Source organism: Coptis chinensis, chromosome 7 (genome assembly GCF_015680905.1).
Source record: "Coptis chinensis isolate HL-2020 chromosome 7, ASM1568090v1, whole genome shotgun sequence".
In the NCBI taxonomy this organism is placed as follows: domain Eukaryota; kingdom Viridiplantae; phylum Streptophyta; class Magnoliopsida; order Ranunculales; family Ranunculaceae; genus Coptis; species Coptis chinensis.
In genome coordinates, this window is record NC_141462.1 from 88310500 (window position 1) to 88330066 (window position 19567).

Below are 19567 nucleotides of genomic sequence, written 5' to 3' on the forward strand. Positions count from 1 at the left end.
TCTTCGTTGAATTGCAACCATTTTGTTGCAGAAGTTGAAATTTGTTGTAAGATTACTCAACGATGATCTATCAATCTTCCTAGTTTGTAATTTGCATATCCCATAATAATATTGGCCAAGTCCGGGGGAACTTTGACAGTTTTACTCCAATGGTCTTCAATAGAGAATAGTGCATTAGTCTTAAAGTGTCTAGCCATTGATGTCTTAAATCACACACTCAAACTATTCAACTCATATCTCAATTAGAGCTAGTCAAGCATAGACCTGGATTTATGGTATTTGAATGGGAGTTAACTAGCATTAAGTATGAACCCCCCAGATGAGCCAATTAGAATTTTCTCCCCACTAGATAGCCAATTAAAGTCTCCCCCCTAAACACATGGTCAACTTAGATTGACCGTTAAATTTCAAGTCAAGCAAATTTCAAGTCAAGCAACTGAAAATTATACAAATACCCTCATTATTTTCAAAAAACAAATGTTCAATTTTAATTAGGTGGGGGCAATTGTGTAATTTTCAATCATTTGACTTAAAAATTAATAGTCAAACCAAGTTGACCGTGTGTTTGGAGGGAGAGACCCTAATTTCCCATCTAGTAGGGAGAAAATCCTAATTGGCTTATCTAGTGTGGGAGGTAATACTACTTAATCCTTTTAGCTAATGGAAATGAAATGAAATAAAATGGGTGGTCTACTATAGAATGGAAATGAAATAATTTCAAAATGGTGTGTGTTTGGTAAGAAAAAAAAATAAAAAAAAAAAATAAATAAAAATAAATAAATAAATAAATTGAGAAAATGAATAATTATATTTGTTTGCAAAAGTTATGGAAATTAATAATTGTATTATTGGGTGTGCTAGTAGACTAGAGAGTCCCTAGCTATCAATTTCTTTTTATTTTCTCAAAATTTTCAAGGATTAGCTAAGGATACAAAACCTTTTCAATTTCTATGATTTTGTTTATCTGTGGAAAAACTCATTTCCTTTCTATAGTTAAACAGACATCTTAAAAACTATGGGAAAGATTAACCACTCTTATTTTCATTATTTTTTCATAATGTTTCTATCATAACAAACATACTCTAACATAATAGTAGTAACATACAATTGTATAGCTCCTACTCCAAATGCTTTCCAATTTTTCATTACCATATAATAAAACGCAATGCTCCAATTTTTCATTACCATATAATAAAATGCTCCTGCTGTCTTCCTGCAAAAAAAACTCTTAGTTCTAAGCCTAACTTTATGAGCATCGAGCCATTGACACAATTTACATCACTGACCAACCTCAGTAGAGTCACCATCAAAGCCCGACTCAACAAAGCCATGTGGCTGAGTGGCTGACTTTGGATTGCTTTTCAAGGACCTACAAACAGATTCTAGGATTTAAATTCGCTAAGTTGTTTTCATAAAACCAAACATGTACGGAAATGTCCACATTTTGCAAGCTTGAAACTTTGAAAGTCTAATTTGCTCTTCACTTAGTTTCATACTTTCATCCATAGTACAAAATGTCAGGATATGAGTATTTATTGATATTCATTTTTAGATATGTATCGTGGATATATCTTTTTCTTTGGAGATATTTGATATTGTTTCACATGTAAATATCGTGGATATATCCAAAATATCGACAAATATCGTAGATATTGTGAATATTTTTTGATATAACATGATACATTATTTATATTTATTTGAAATATAATGGTAAATATTAAATAAAATGATTACATACACAAACTATCGCAAAATATCTCCAAATATCACAAAATATCGTCAAAATATCACCGATATTTACAGTCGTATATATCTCTGAACATATCGTGATATTTATATATCTTTCTCTGAAATCTGGATAGATATCTCCAAATATCGTGATATATCGGGATTTTTTGTACTATACTTTCATCAATCAAAAGATGGTTGAACCATTGAAATATAGGTTCTAAGTAGGGTTGTGCCTTGTTTCAATGGGACCATAGTTAGCAATTCGGCGAATAATTCATGAATTTATCGTTTTATTTGGAAAATGTTTAAAAAAGGTCGTATTTTTCAATTATACGGAATTATTCGTTAATTCAGCAAGAAATCATTAATTATCGATTAATTAACTTAATTAACTCTCGTATTGATTCCATAGTTAGCAATTCGACAAATAATTCTTGAATATTCACGAATTTATTATATTTTCACTATAAGTCTGCTGTCAAATTTTATCGTATTTTTGTTTAGTTTCGCATTATACTCGAATTACTTACGAACTGAACTTTTGCTATTTATGTTTTTTTTAATCCGAATTGAAAAAACAAATTCTTATCGAAGCTTGAATTTTATTCAAATACTTTCCATATCGAATTTTTACCGCATTACGAATTGCTAACTATGGTCTCCACTTATTTTTAACTTTCTTTGCCCATAGCACATATTTTTTTTGGTAAACTGTCCATAGGTGCATAACATTTATGCCCAAACGAATCATGCCCATTTGCAATTATTTTTCTTTTTTGTTTTCTATACCAAATTGACAATTTCTAGAAACAAGTTTTTTGAATAATGGAAAATCTATGAAATACAAAAAAATAAAAATGAGAAAAGAATTCTCCATCTTTTAGGAAACTACAAACAAAAACAAAAAGAAAAAGAAAAGAGAAATACATCCACATTTGAGTATTTCTGCAAAATTAAGTGGCCGAAGATATACTTATCACTAACCTTATGGGCGTAGGAGGACCACATGTCCACATCGACATCCACATTGTACTCAAAAAGTCTATGAAATCCATTGAGCCCAGCAATTTTCATTCAGCAAAGGTGCCTACAGTTTGAAAAGGCCAGGAGCATGCGCGCAGTCGTGCGCTATGCCATTGTGAAGAAGCATTACGGCCCGCCAAGTGATCTATGGGCTTTGGCCTGTAAACCTGCGGGACCCAAAAGTGGACCTCCTATAGGGTATTATTGAGCACATAGTTTGGAATTCGGACCAAGTCTAGTCTTATCCAAGACTTCGGTACTAATAAAAGAAACTTGAATGTACGCATTTAGGTATTCGTTAAATTAAAAGACCTTGAGGGAGACAGCTCCTATCTTATTTCCGATAAAATTGCTCTACTGCATAGTATTGATGATACAAACAATAGTAAACCGTTAATATGCACAGAGCCACAGAGCCATCTCGTATTAAGACTCTGGCTGTCACCTTAAAGCAAAAGTTTTGTTGTGATAAAAAATGTTCGAATCATTATCAGAACTCAATAAATAATGCAACGAAATTGGATGAACGTCAATTTTGACCAAGATTTCAAATTTTCTTTCTAGAAAGCTGGAGAACGCGTGCGAAACTACGAGCTGTGTGTAGGGTCGCTAATCTCGATAAATCCAAGAATTATTTTTTAATAAAATAAAATTTATCCAATATCTCACGAAATAAAAAAATAGTTTAGTGGTTGCTGACACAGCAAGTACTACCACGTCATCCACTAACGAAGACTAGTAAGTAAACGAGAAAGAAAAGGCATCTTTCTACTTTTAAAAAGAATCTTTTCTCCGTTTCAAAAGAAAAAAAACCGACACGTGGTGGATACAAACAGGTTAATTCCTGTAAGATATTATCCAATTTTAGAAAGAAAGAAAAAAAAGGGTAGGACCCATGTTTGACAAAAAAGGTGAATTTAAGTTTCATTTAGGAGTGAATTTGAGTTTCATTTACAATGCACTGTGACTCACAGAGAAGGGAGCTTCGTTCGTTCGTTCGTTTCGAGCATTGCCTTTTTGACCAAACTTAAAAAGAGAAGAAAAGAGGTTCCCTCTATTTCCTCTCTTGTTCATTCTGTGTCTTCTATTTTTATCCCACACCCACTCGTGTGTACTTCAAAAAGACTTTAAAACTTGTTCACTTCATTCTTCACTTTGTAGTCCATCAACCTTCTTTCATTTTATTTTCTCATCAACACACTTTTTAACACAAATACAATCTCTTCAAGGTATGCATGTTTCTTAATATTGCTTGTGGGTTTGGTTTTTGTAGTATGAAAGTGTCAAACTTTGATTCAATATTTAGACTGAGTCTATGCTTATTTAATGAGAAAATGATATTTCTAGAATCTATAAGATTGAGATATTTAGTATAGGAGGTGATCTTTGTTGTGAGGGCATTTAGTTTATATAGATGGGATGAAATCTTTATATTTATGATTTAGAAAGATTTTATCTTTACTTGAAAATCTTGTGTAATATTATTTGTGGGTGTGGTTTATTGATATATTTGTTATTTTTTTGCTGCAGAAAGAGAGTTGTGAAGTTGTATATCCATGTGTAGTGGTTCAAAGAAGAGTATTTCAAAGGAGGAATTTGTCATGGAAGGTGGTGAAATGAAGAAACAAGGTGTAGAAATATGTAAATTTTCTATATTGCTTGAATTATCAGCTGCAAATGATCTGAATTTATTCAGACATGCAGTTGAAGAAGAGGGGTTGGATGTTGATGAAGGGAGTTTTTGGTATGGAAGAGCTATTGGGTCAAAGAAAATGGGATTACAAGAGAGAACTCCTCTCATGATTTCAGCCATGTTTGGGTGTAAGGAAATTGTTGAGTTTATTCTATCAACTGGCTTGGTTGATGTGAATCGCGCTTGTGGTTCTGATGGAGCGACTGCGCTTCACTGTGCTGCGGCTGGTGGATCCGTGGAGTCGGTTGAGATTGTGAAGTTGTTAATTGATTCGTCGGCTGATGTAAATTGTGTTGATGCTAATGGAAGGAAACCTTGTGATGTTATTGGTTTGATTTCGAGACCGTCCTTCATTTCAAGTAGAAAGACTATTGAGATGTTGCTGAAGGGGGAGTATAGTTTTGGTGATGAATTGGTTTCTTTTGATGAAGCATTTAATCAGCAAGATGAACAGATGATGCAAACACCTCAGAAAGATGGGAGCGAGAAGAAAGAATATCCAATTGATCTGTCCCTCCCTGATATCAAGAACGGGATTTACGGGACGGATGAATTCAGGATGTATACATTTAAGGTGAAGCCTTGTTCTAGAGCTTACTCTCATGACTGGACAGAGTGCCCTTTTGTTCACCCCGGTGAGAACGCGAGGCGTCGTGACCCACGCAAGTATCATTATAGCTGTGTTCCTTGCCCAGAATTCCGTAAGGGGACTTGCAGACAAGGTGATGGCTGTGAATATGCTCATGGTGTTTTTGAGTGCTGGCTCCACCCTGCGCAATATAGGACTCGGCTTTGTAAGGATGAGACTGGATGCACCCGAAGGGTCTGCTTCTTTGCTCATAAAGTTGAAGAGTTGCGTCCCCTATATGCTTCAACTGGGTCAGCAGTGCCTTCACCTCGGTCTTCGTCGAATGTTTCTTCACTGGACATGTCTGCGATGAGTCCTTTGGCTCTTGGTTCTCCATCTGCGATGATGCTTTCTGGTTCAACGCCTCCTATGTCACCCTCAGCTCCTACATCTTCCCCAATGGGAAGTTCAGCATGGCAGAATCAGTCTAACCTCATTCCTCCCACGTTACAACTCCCTGGTAGCAGATTAAAGTCGGCATTGAGTGCCAGGGATTTAGAATTGGACATGAATATGCTTGGTTTTGAAAATCGTCACCATCACCAACAGCAGCAAGCCTTGATGGATGAGATATCAAATCTCTCCTCTCCGGCTAGCTGGTCCAACTCCATGGCAACTGTTGCAGCTCTTGCAGCTTCATCTGGTGGCAGGACTGGAGATTATAATCGGCTTGGTGGAGTCAGACCTACTAACCTAGAAGATATGTTTGGATCACTTGATGCTTCTATGTTGTCTCAATTACAAGGACTGGCAATGAAATCCCCATCACCGCAGATAAATTCTCCAACAGGATTGCAGATGCGCCAAAACATCAACCAACAGTTGCGATCTAGCTATCCTTCGAATATGCCTTCCTCCCCAGTGAGGTCACCGTCCTCCTTCGGTCTTGACCCATCCAGTGCAGCTGCACTGATGAGTTCAAGGTCTGCTGCTTTTGCTAAAAGGAGTCAGAGTTTCATTGACCGAGGTGCCTTGAATCGCCATCTTACTGCTTCGGCTAACTCTGCGAGTACCATGGCATCTACGTTTTCTGATTGGGGCTCCCCCAGTGGAAAGCTAGACTGGGGAATTCAAGGAGAAGAGCTGAACAAGCTTAGGAAGTCGGCTTCATTTGGGCTGCGAAGCAGCAATTCTATGACTTCCAATGTTGAGGAGCCAGATGTGTCTTGGGTGCAGTCTCTGGTAAAGGATGTCCAACCAATGGGAACTGTGCGGTATAGTCCAGAGGAAATTCAGCAGCAATATCATCTTACAAGCGGAGGTTCTGAGATGCTTTCACCTTGGGTGGAGCAAGTGTACATGGAGCAAGAGCAGCTGGTGGCTTGAGGAAGGGCCACAGCTTCGGTAGCCTAACAAAACAAGTTCATTGCCATTTTTTATTAATATTTGTTATATGTTATTAGAAACATCAACCCGAAGGGATTATCGAAAAAGTTGAGCAGCGGAGAAACTATTCCTTGTTCACATGGAAACTGTTTTATCAGATCATAGAAGATAGATAGTGATGAAAAGTAGTATTCACTTATATTGGTTTCGCTATGATGGTTCTTTTGTTCAAAAGTGCAAAAAGTTGAGGGGAGGGTGTTGTTCGCAACAAGTTTTTGTGATCCTGACTTGGTTGTTATTTGAATGATTCGGGTGTTCGCCCCTCTTCATTGGAATGAGTTGTATAGATGTTATTTACGATTTGGTAATCATCAATATATATCATTCATGTTTTTTTGTATAAGCATGTATTATTTCTGGATTGGTTTCTTAGTGTATCTACTGTTGAAGGGAAGGCATGGAACGATTGAAGTGCACAATCAGAAACAATTTGTAATTTTAGTACACAAGACAATGATTTTAAATAATAAGTTCCATACTTCCATGTAATCTCCCTGGGCCAGGTAATCCAGACCTGCGTTTTTGCACAGATAAATCATCACTACACTCTCGCAAGGGAGTTAGAACTTGGAAGTGATAGTATGGTACATACTACATGCGAGTTGCTAAATTAAAATGCGAAGAATAATTGTTTTTCATATATATTATTCAACGCATCGCAAGCAATGAAATCTGAGGAATCCCTTACCCACTAGTGAAAATTGAAGAATCTTTCACTTTAATAGTTTAATATGATGTGAAATCCTCTCAAAGTTCTCTGAAATATTGTTTAGAAGTCTTAATCGACATAACAGTTGTCCGATTTTCTGCATATAGCAACCTGGGATCTATTATTTTCCCCTCTTTCTCTACTGTTGCAGTTTTCCAAAATACCAAAAACTAGACAATGAATTCGCATTGTTGGATTTGTTGCTACATATGTGAACTGGCAAGAGGCCCAGAATTCAATAACTCTACTAACTTGACTCATGTTACTATGTCATCTCTATTCTCTACCATACATAGGTCTACTGTGAGACTATATTATTGCAAGTTTGCAACCAAACACATAACAAATAACAAATATGTGACCTTTACCAAAAAAAATAACAAATATGTGACAAAAGCACAATAAGGAAAAGTAGGGAGAAGTGGTGAAGGTGCTTGCAATCCTAACAAACAAATATTGACGTGTGGGGTCTTTATCATTTCTTTTACTCCCATTACAACATTTTGTAGTGGAAATTCATCAACTTTCATCACTCCTAGTGGGGGGACATATATTTGGAATTTTTATATCTTCTTCCACTGCAAACATATGCATTCCCTCCACTCTTGTATATATATACCACGTGATTAATTCCCAACCTCTTATTTTCATTTGTTTTCATGATATGCTAATTGTTGCTCTCTAAATTTAACATGTACGTGATTACTCATTAATTTTTGAGAGAGGATCAATAAGTTGGGACTGCACATGTTCTTTTACAAATTAATACAAATCTAACTATAAAGAATTCTTAAAGTTTTTATTATTTCAGGTAATGAATCTTCTTTGGATATAAATACATGCATTAAGAGTTTGGGCCAGGATCAATATACAACATTTTATACAACGTCATTCATCTCTTTTAATCTCTTTATAAATTTACTTACAATTTGATTTTTTTGTAGATATCATCTTCCCACACTAGATAACATTCTTCTAAAAATGGATTCATTTGGATTTCTAAAGATGCCAAAGGAGAATTGTCAAATTTTAAATCCTGGTCGTCGAAATAAATCACATTTTAAGTTGAAGAACAGATGCGGTTACAAGTTAGCTACCATGAAAAAAAAGAAAAGAAAAGAAAAATAATATAATTTTGAACTTGAAATCCAAGTATGATTTATTTAGAATAAAAATAAAATTACTTATATATATATTAGGGGATGATTATATGAACTCTACTTTATAGTGACTCTAACGTTACTCCACTCCTAATAGTGGACTTACAATAGAATTGAGAGATAATGTTTTGTAGAGATATACATCAGATGATGGAGAACACCCCCACAAAAAATCAGCTCAATTGAATACGTTTAACATTGTCAAATGTTGTACCAAAATTAAAATAATACGGGTCGTTGAATAATTTCATAACATTATAAACGATTTTTGATGAAGTTGTACATCTTCAAATGAATTGATTTTTTGTGAGGATGATCTCTATTGTATGGAATACATCTCCACAAAACATTAGTTTCTAATTCATGGTATTTAGTGGTGGAGTTTTTGGAGTAATTTTAAGTGAGTTATAATTCCTCTGTAAAGAAAACTGTTCGTGTAACAATATCGATTGGGTCGACTGGAATTTTTAGTATCCTAAATTATCCTCATTGTTATTTTCTATTTACGGCCTCCTATGCTAGGTCTAAGATGTAAATTTTGGTATTTAAAAGGGGTATAAATGTTATTAAAATATAATTATTTCAAGTCAACAATTTTTGTTTGGCTTTATGGAATATATATATGGATAGTACACACGCAGAATGTATACACGTATACATACAGTTCTTCTCTAAAAAAGAGCTACTTAAGTTAACTTAATATAAATACGTATATAAAACTTCACTTAGAAAATGAATTCAACTCTAATGTTTTGTGGATATGATATATTCACTATAAATATCATATCCATAAAATTTTAGCTCATTTGGAAACCTCCAACATTGTCAAACAGTTATTGCAAAAACTCAATATTATTTATGGACCGTTAGATTTCTTTTTATATATGACAACAATTTTTATCTATGTTAGATGTTTCCAAATTAGTTGAAATTTTATAGAGATGATCTTTATGGTGAGTACTTCATAAACACAAAAAATTATGTTTAAATTCATTTTCTAAGTGAAGAGAAAGACTATATATATATATATATATATATATATATAGCATTATAACTTCAAACATTATATTAGAACATACATAAACATACATGCCTGGTCGGTAGCTACAAAGGACCATAGGTTCATTCAAGAATTTACTATGAACATAAGCATAACATAATTGAAAGTCCTAGCTTGAACATTTGTTCACCAAAATATGCCGGCAATTTGGCTGCTTGATAATGTTGATAATTTCCTTCACACGTCCTTCCAAAACAAAGCTCTGGTTTCGTCCTTGCTCCCTTAGTCCCCTGCGTGGTTGCATGTAGATTATATAGCCGATTCTGCGGCTAGCAGATCAACTTCGGCTTAGGAGGTTGCTTTATTTATTCCTTTGTGTGGATGCTGCAATACAAGTCCCATCATCCCATGCCAATCCATGTATGACTGGCACATCAGACAAAGTTATAATTCTTCCGTCTACAATTTTGCCCATTTCCATTAAAATTCATTTTGTAAGTTTTCTTTTAGGAGTAGAGTAACTATAAAATGAAATTCTTATAATTATCTCCTATATATATAATAATCCTTAATAAGTATGGACATCTTCACGAACCAGAATATTATTTGAAAAAAACTGAAAATTATAATCTAGAAATCACGTATTCCAACTTTATTGAAATATAAGTATAAGAGGAGAGGTTTTAGAATTTAGACCACATTTGCTGTTCTATTGGATTGCTCCCTCTAATTTGCGTATTGTTTGTAAAATGTTTATTGATAATTGTGACATTAGCAACAAATGCTGGAATAGCTCAGTTGGCTAGTGCGTGTGGCTGTTAACCACAAGGTCGAAGGTTCAAGCCCTTCTTCTAGCGTTTGTTTGCTGTAATTTTTTGGTCCGTTGTTATTAATCTTTTTCGGAGGACCTCGGCACAATATAATACATGACAAGTGTGGCCCATCAAAAACTAGAATCTTAGGGACAATAATAAACATCAAAATTTCAAATCAAAAGTCAGATGCATAGATGTTTGTTCTTGATCGTATCGAAAGGGCCAAAAATCTAAAAATATGGACGGCTAAACAGGATAAGGTTGTGTGTAGTTGTGTACCAGCTAACTATAGTTCATACATCTCCTTGTTAGATTTGTCCTTCGGTCTTTTCTAATCCAACACTTATTAAGTTAAGGACGGGTAGTGGGGTCCAGTGGACTTTGATCACACTTATTAGAGCCACAAATTTGGAAAGAGTATACTTTTCAATTGTCTTAAAGTTGCAAATCTACGTCATCACAACTTTTTTCTTTTTCGTCGTAGACTTATTAAGGAGATCACGACACCTTTCGTGCCAAGGAAAAACAAAAAATTGTTGATGAACGGAGAAAATTGTTCCAATGACAATGTATCTGTTTAATCCTAATATGTAATAAAAGCATCTCTTGGTGGCAGTGGTAGCATTTTCACAAAATTTATGAACAAGTTATACAATTTTTTATTGCAAAACAATGTCATTTCTACATGTTAGCTAACATTGGTCGTATGCGATGTGGGGCTCTGCACACGCCAATTGAATGAAGTGGTGCAACAATTGAGAGAGTCACTCTGTGGGAGATATCGGTAAAAATAACTCTCAAAACCATTTTTTTTTTAATCACTCATAAATATCGGGTAGATGAAAAATAAAATATATTCTTGACGCGAAATTAAAAACGGTTCGGGTAGATGAAAAATCAAGTATACCTCTCTAGCATGAAATAATAAATAGCCCGATCCAACCGAAAGGACCCGGTATATATAGTATGAACAATTATTGTTCATAAAAATCACTGTTCATACTTCAACATAAGTTATAAACAATCACTGCTCGTATGAATATTCACTGTTCATACCTATTTCGGATATTAACAATCACTGTTCATACCTCAACATAATGTATAATGTATGATCAGTAAGAATACCTATTGAAGTATGAACACCCATTGTTCATACTTACTTCAAGTATGAACATCAACATAATGTATGATCAGTAAGAACACTTATTGAAATATGAACATATCTTTTTTTTATAATAAGGTTTGGGGTTACAGACCCCCCCCCTGTTTTATTGATTTTTTCTTATATAAATATAACCTTCTTTGTCCTCACCCACAATGGTTAGAAGTTGAGCTTCTAGGTGGCACAAAGTAGTTACAACCTTGTAATACCTCTAGAGATGCTAAATAATCAACAACTCTATTACATTCTCTAAAAACATAGACAATCTCAACAGGGATCATCATAGATGCTATATCCAAAATAGCTGCTTTCAAGTTGCTACAATACCAAGGTTTAGGTTCTTTTCTTGGTAAAGTATGAATAGCACTCATAGAATCAGAGGCAACTATAATTTTACTCTTTTGTAGCATCTCACAACCTCTTAGACCTTCATAGATAGCATCCATCTCTTGAAAAATTACTGACCTCATACCACCTGAGCCAGTGAAAGCTAGAAGAATCTCACCGAAGCAATCACGAATTGTCCCTCCATTTCCAATTCTCGAATATGAAAGCGAGCCATCAGTGTTGAGCTTCACAACATCACCTAATGGTTTAGTCCATATACACTCTTGTAGGGGCCTGTTTCTAAAGGTAGTAACAATACCTAAACTCTCAAAGAGCACCTGAGCATCTTGGTTCACTTTTACATTGGCAAGCAAACCCTGTAATCAAGGCCCAAAATATCGCCGATATATCCGATATATATCATTTTTTTGGTACAACGACGTGGATATATTCGATATATCTCAACCGAATATTGGATCTTTTTTTTCCCGATATATATCGCAATTTATGATATAACGATATATATCAACCGATATATACGATATAAATTGTTGACTTTGACCGATATTGTTGACTTTGACCAAATATTATTGATATATTGATGATATTTCCGATAAATCGACGATATTTTTGATATATCGACATACAAAACAAAATTTTGACTGGTCAACAAAAAAGTATATATCTCTGATATTTCCTATATATCGGTTTTTGGGTACATCAAAATATTCACCGAATTCGATATTTTAGGCCTTGCCTGTAAGTATACCTTCATAGTGCTCATCAAAGTAGAACACACAACTTCCTAAGGTTGAGACTTATGCTCGGATCTCCCTTGATTTCTTTCCATCCATAGGAAACTCATTGTTGCACAAACAAATACTTTATAGATCTCGGCTAGGGATATGTTCGAGCTGGAAGTCCTCATAATCCTATGCCATTCACTATTTGAGTTAAGAATAGATTGATTCAAGCCCAACATAGATTTAACTTGTTCCCATATTAATGCTTTTGAATAAGGACACTCAAAGTAGAGATGCTTTGAGTTCTCTAGAGAATTATTGCATAGACAACAACGTGAAGAATGTAGTACCTTTTTCTTGATAAGCCTATCCTGTGTTGGTAGGCTATTTGCAAATAACTGCCAAGAGGTAAATGAATGTTTAGGCATAACATACTTACCCCATACCATGTTATACCAGATAACTCTTTCTCTTGGGATTCTTAGCGCTTCGTATGTTGATTTAGAGGAAAAAAGACCATTAGAGCTAGGAGTCCAAACCACCTTATCTTCGAGCATAACGTTATTCATATCAGTGTCCATAATACTATTCTTAAGGATTCCTTCATGAAGATTCAAAACAATGTCATTCCATCTCCCAGCTACAAGAAGAGAACTTACTTTCGCATCAAGAGGTACATGGAGGTGATTCCTTGTTTCAGGTAAGTCTATGAGAAGAGAGTCGGAACACTAAGGATCATACCATACCGAAATGTTTTCTCCATTAGCAATGCAGTACTTAATAAACTTCACTGCAACAGATCTTATACTCAAAATATTACGCCACACCCAAGAGCAGTCATTGGGTATCTTTAACTTCCAAAAGTGCTTATCCTTGATGTGGTTCTGCCAAGTCCAGTCAGACCATAAGGAATTCTCTTTTGAAACTAGTTTAAAAACAAGTCCACAGTAAGAAGCTCGATTCCATTGTCTCAAATCGATAATGCCCAACCCTCCTTATTGCTTTCTCAAAGCTGTTCTGGCTTTGCTTGCATGATGCATACCCCTCTCCCTGTCCCAGCCCAGCCACAGAAATCTATTACATATTCTAGAAATTTCATCAAGAATAGTCTTGGGGAGAACGAAGGTTTTAGTCCAATAGGCATGAAAGGAGGAGAGGACAGAATGGATTAATTCCAATCTACCTGCATGCGAGAGACATCTTGACTTCTAGTTCTGAATCCGGCCTGTGGTTTTTTCAATAAAGGGTAGACATTATTTGATTCCCAATCTGGATGAAATAAGAGGCAATCCAAGGTAGGTGATAGGTGGTTGCATGATAAATGTAAAATTGATAGTTTTACCTACGCATAAGCGATGAAACTCTAAACGCAAGTAAAACTAAAACTGAATTTGTACTATATTTATCAAAGATTTATTCTACTCTCGAATCTATCGAAATAGAGTTGAGTAAAAGATTCGTTCCACTCCTAGTTCTTTAGTATTCAATGTTTTCTAATATTATCTGTCCTAGCCAAAGTTAGTGAGAGTAATGGTGGGAATTTATACTACGATGTGAATTCAACTAACAAGATACGAATAACGAAATGATGGAAATACTAGGTTTAAATCTAGATAAAGAATTAGGGGGGATTGAATCCACCTTGAATCCAACTTAATAAACTAGCATAGATTGTTGTAATCAAATTCTTACGTTCTTATGATAAGAATTGGTTGTTCTAATCCCTAGTTATTCATAGCAATCTCTACCAACTAATGACTAGCATGTGAGAAAGTTCTACCCATTCTCATGACAAATCAACTACTTTCTAGAGTGGAATAGACTCTTACAATCATTCTACACTACATAATCAAGTTTTCATCAAGGCTTCATCAAACTCCTCTAATGGAGGTTTAGCCTTGATTCATAAAACTATCATTTCTCCTAGAATTCAAATAAGACATCATATAAAGGTTCTAACTTTATTAAATTGACTAATCAATAATTCAAATCTAAATTAACAACTAAGAAATGATTAATAACTAAATATGAATTTGACAATTCTAACACTAATAAGAATTTAATTAATAAACTAAATTGAGATGAAAATGAATACTTGATTATGAACTAATATTTGATTCTAAATAATAATCTACTTGTTCTAATACTAATTAATTGAAAGGTAAAACTAGATCTAAAACAATAATTGAAAACTAATTAATGGAATAAAAACTCAAAACTAGATCTAGATCTAAAAACTATTCTCTCCATGGCTACCTTTTACCTAACCTAATTATCTTTAAGAGTTAAGTCTTGTGTGTTGAAATGGAGGAGACCAGATCCACATTTTCGTGCATGGGCTGAGGAGCCATGTTTTGGGCCGGAAAATCGACCCCAAAACCTAATTTCTTCAGTTCATAGAGGCTTTTTTCAGTTGGATTTTACTTCAATAGGCTTTTTGTCCACTTTTGCTCCTCTGATTGGGTCAAGGTTTGGACCATTGGAAATCTCTTTCCGATCTGGTCATTTTGACATAAAGTAGGACCAATTCCGAGGCCTGAGTCCAAAGATACGGTCTTTGAAAGTTCTGCTGACTTTTGTGTGTTGTTTTTGCTCGTGTTGACTTTGACTTTTCAGCTTTTAACCGGGCTTTACAAAGGCTTTTTCTCCTTGAATCTTGGCCTTTAATCACAGAACTTCTTAGCAACCAACCCTTGCTGCTTTATCTCGCAAAAGTGGCACATTTATGCATATAATTGACTTCAATGCCTGAAATATATAAAAGCACGTAATAAGCATTAACTCTTATTTATTACTCGCATAATTGGTCTAAAAATATTATTGTTAAGGGGTTAAAACTACAGTTTTGGCCTCTTATCAAACTACCCCCAAACAACATTTTGCTTGTCCTCAAGCAAATATGAGAAATTAGCATAAGTGACCAAAAATAGAGTTCTAACTAATCTCGTTTCGCTGAGTGCAATTACATTGACCATATGCAACAAGGCCTTAAACCACTAGGAATTCCCTAGTGGACGAGTTATAGCCTCGTGAGAGTTTTCCAGTGAAGGTACTCACAAACTTCATCTATACTACAACGACTAAGAAATAAAACTATTGTTTCCTTATCTATGTCTCAATTATCTATACATCTCACTAGCAATAAATAAAGAATAATTAAGTCGAAACCTAAGCTAATATATGCATAATAATCAATCATCTACGAATAAACATGTATACAATGAGTAATACTATGAACTATACTAGTAGGTCCGTTTATGAAAACTTGGAATATCGTCTTTAAGTAGGTCCTCACATAAATGTCAAGACAAAAACCACTCTGATTTTTCCGCTCAAGTTTATTTACTCCATTAATGGGTGGGCACACTTTACCTTACAATCTCAATGACACCCAAGGACGCCGGAGTTGATCAAATACATTTGCCACTTACTATCACACTAACCTATTCCTAATTGAGCTAGAGGTCTTTATTAGGTGTTGCGGGGATTAGGAGATGGTTTAAGAAGGAAGGAAATGGATATTCAAAAAGGACAAGTCTGAGATAATAGAGTCTTCATATTATGTAACTAGAGAAAACTTTGTTCTTTACTTTTGCTTTTACACTTTGTTTCCATCCTTAGCCATATTTTTATGTTTCTTTGGCTTTTGACTCCTTTGATTCTATTTTTGACTCTTTATTTTCTTTTATTTTTCTTTGGATGAAAACTTCTTTTCTTTTTGAAGCGACTAACAAATTCTTGATTTCAAAGGTCTTTTTCTTTTCTATTCTTCATTCCTATTCTCAAACTCATTCTACAATGGGTAGGTTGATTTTTATTTTTTATTTATTTTTTATTTTTTTGTAATAGGGTAAAGGATTTGCGGTTTATGAAAGGTTAAAAAAAGGCTCAGAGGGGCAACTAGCGGAAAATAATTCATAGGTTTGAATTTCTGGCTATATCGATCCAAAGAGGGCCTAAATTCTCGCTTAGGATATGATATAGTGATCAAGCAAGTGGATGTGTGATTTCTCTATCCAGATTTTACTTTTCCCTTGTGTCATTTCTCTAATGTTTCACTCATATAAGGCTTTAGGCTATATTCTCACAGGATTTGTAGGATTAGTACTCTAGCCTAGATTTTTGAAACTTACTGCCAACAATCATAGATACTCATGTAACATATTTATAGATAGATACAAGGATTATTACCTACATATTAACCTAACTTTCTAAAAACTATTCTAATGCCAATATTCCTAAGTGTACAATATAAACTTTTATTTATATATATATATTTTTAATTTTTTGAATTTTTAACTAGAAAACAAGTACATATTATACATATATATATCCTAACAGATGCCTTAATTACACGTGCTTCTATGCCCCCCCCCCTCCCCAAACAAGAAGCATGCTTTGTCATCAAAATATTTAAATAAAAAGGGTTGAGAAATACCATTGAAATGCGTGAAATTCTGGAACATCTGCAAAACAAGGTTAAAACATACTAATATAGAAAAAGAAAACTGACGCAATTCTATAGGAGTTCCACCCGTTATGGGGTTAATAAGAATTAAATTGCTTGGGACATAAGCAAACACTAACTGAAATAAAAACTAACCTTAACTCCCGTTTAAGCCTCATCATCCTCATCTTCCTTTCCAAAGAGATGAGGTTCTTTCGCATCCTGCCAAGCCATGATAATTTGCCAAGCCCGTCGCCGTGTGTCATCAGCTTGTGCTAACTTGTCGAGTGTTACTATGTCTGATGGGGTGTAAGGAGCAACCAAATGAGGTTGCACCTGCCATCCCGGTCAAGTTATTACTCGAAATGAGCGAACCACCTAATTGGTGGGTCTCATGACTTCAACCCTTTTCTAATCCGTGAACTGGGTACAGAATTCAGGTAGACAACTAAGCATGATGCGGCAAACCAAAACAGGCATAAGCAAATACTTATGCCTCATACTTTGGGCTCTCTTAAGACTAGCCACTAATACTCGGGGAATGTCATATCGGCGATGTCCCTCAGCTAAAGCAAGAAAAAAAGCGTCTCCAAATGGTACTATTTGCGTATAAACCGCTAATCCCTAAAATATTCATTAGGATGAATAACATGGTGGTGCCTACATTGAGGGACAGGCTACCAATGGCTATGTTATAACGCCCTTAGTCCATTATACGAAACACCCCTCCCCCATAATACTCATGGAAATATGTATAGTCATAGAGGTATGCATTATCGGTCATATATCCCCACGTGCGAATAGGATCAGGTATTGGTATTCCCGAAACTAACGCTACCACATACTTATTGAATTCTAGTGGCGTGTCATCAACCATGACGGAGAATTCTTGTTCTCCATCCTGGTTACAATAGAACCTAACATTATTGTAAAAATATTCAATAAGCTTAGGTGAATATGAGTCATCTTCACTTACCAGTAGATGCCTCCATCCTAACTGTAAGATCCTGTCACAGAACCAATGTCCATAAGTCTCGCTTCCCAACAAGTGTTCGAAAGATCGCCCGGTATGACTATAGGTGATGTCATCACAAAACTACTCTCTAGAACAGCTGGAACGATCTTGGAACAACCCACAAAAAATTGGAATTTTTCGTGTCACGGCGTCGATGCGGGTGCTCACTTTTTATGCCCGGGTAGAGGCCGGAGTGCGCCAAAGCTATGATCGAGCTCCAAGCACTTAGGCGCAGGGCACGCTCACTTTTAGCTTGGGATGGGCGCGGGTCGCGCTCAGGATGAAAACTGGAATTCCAGTGTTTTCGGCGCGGGTCGCGCTAAGGTTTGGGCTTAGTAGGGCGCGGGTCGCGCTTTGAAGAAAATTTTGACTGACAGCCTAGAACCGGTGGCGCCCACTCAGCGCAAAAGGTTCTCCGTCACTTCTTCGAAATGCTAAAATGAAGAAGAAAAAGGGGAAACGTGGGAGTGAAAGGTAAGAGATGAAAGTGAGATGTAGTGTGGGTTGTGACTAGGGGTGATAATTTGGCCCTCAGGCTAGGGGTGGGAATTTGGCCCTAACGACCCTAACCCAGCCCTGACCGACCCGACCCTAAGCCCTATAAAGCCCTCACAACTAAAGCCCTCACAGAGTTTAGGGCAGGGCCGGCCCGACTCTAATGTCTTCTAGGGCAGGGCTAGGGCTAAGATTCTGAAACATAGGTCCGACCCTAATTCAGCCCTAACCAAGCCCTAGTTATAGTTTCACATTTTCACTATAAATACACGTACCATAATTGTCCAACTCTTTGTTAAATATTTTCAATTGAAATAACATTGTCTTTTATAATTTATCACTTACACCCAAGGGTATTTCCAATAACTTAACTTATATAACAAAAACTTGTCAACCTATCTAGCAGCCATGAAAACAATGAGCACTAGCCTAATAAAAAATAAGACTTTATTCATTTGATCATCAAATCAAAGTCTAGAACTTATTATTCTCAATTTATTTTCCCACTTACTTCTTATAAATTATATTTTTATTCACATCCAAACCAAGTCTAGAACTAAAGGTTTCCGTCCACACCATTAAAGCGAAATATAGAGCAGACATTTGTAACACAGAAACCAAAAAACAATCTTTGTATGAAAAATGATATTTGTAAAAAGAAGAAAATATATAAAGCCGACCCTAAAACCCGACCCTAAAACCCGGCCCTAAAGCCTTTAAAGAGGGCTTAGGGTAGGGTCAGGGCTTGAGATTTAGACTTGTGACCCAGCTCGACCCGACCCTATACTAACTTTAGGGCCGGGCTGACCCGACCTTAATATCTGAAGGGCTTTTAAATGTTTAGGGCCGGGCTAGCCCGACCCGGCCCATATCCTACCCCTACCTCAAGCCCTCAACCCGCCCTCAAAAATGCGCGTCAAAACCCTCAAAAGTTGGCCCTCACAAATTTGAGGGGCGGGCTGGCCCGGCCCTCATGCTTGTTAGGGGCGGGCTAGGGTCTAGGTTCTGGAGCATATGCCCGGCCCTCATTTGGCCCTCACTAGGCCCTCACTTGGCCCTCACTCATATGGGGTATTTTGTAATTTTGCCCTCAGTCAAATATAAAAAGAAAAATGAACCCTAAATCCCTAAATCCGTAAATGAGTGCCGCCATGGATAAGAATCTGACTTCCACAGTTCCACCATCCTACGCTCTTTCTCAAAGGTGAGCTTACACATGAGATAGAATCACTT

At 35.9% G+C, this 19567-nt stretch overlaps 1 protein-coding gene, 1 long non-coding RNA gene and 1 other non-coding gene across 4 annotated transcripts; 2 read left to right on the forward strand and 1 right to left on the reverse strand.

Annotated features, from left to right (window-relative positions):
- Positions 1-1019: 1019 nt before the first annotated feature.
- Positions 1020-3206, reverse strand: LOC147489715 (uncharacterized). 2 transcript variants are annotated; one of them, XR_015201968.1, is made up of 3 exons: positions 2716-3206; positions 1291-1369; positions 1170-1213 (listed from the first exon to the last, which is right to left on the reverse strand). It is a non-coding gene; the product is annotated as an uncharacterized LOC147489715 (long non-coding RNA). The 2 variants fall into 2 exon arrangements; XR_015201969.1 differs by having other exon boundaries at positions 1020-1369.
- A 497-nt stretch (positions 3207-3703) lies between these two features.
- LOC147489716 (zinc finger CCCH domain-containing protein 66-like) lies at positions 3704-6804 on the forward strand. The gene is made up of 2 exons (XM_086570680.1): positions 3704-3983; positions 4285-6804. The coding sequence occupies exon 2, from the start codon at positions 4311-4313 to the stop codon at positions 6399-6401; it is 2091 nt and encodes a 696-aa protein (XP_086426806.1). The 5' UTR covers positions 3704-3983; positions 4285-4310; the 3' UTR covers positions 6402-6804.
- Positions 6805-10113: 3309 nt separating this feature from the next.
- TRNAN-GUU (transfer RNA asparagine (anticodon GUU)) lies at positions 10114-10187 on the forward strand. The gene has a single exon. It is a non-coding gene; the product is annotated as a tRNA-Asn (tRNA).
- Positions 10188-19567: the final 9380 nt, after the last annotated feature.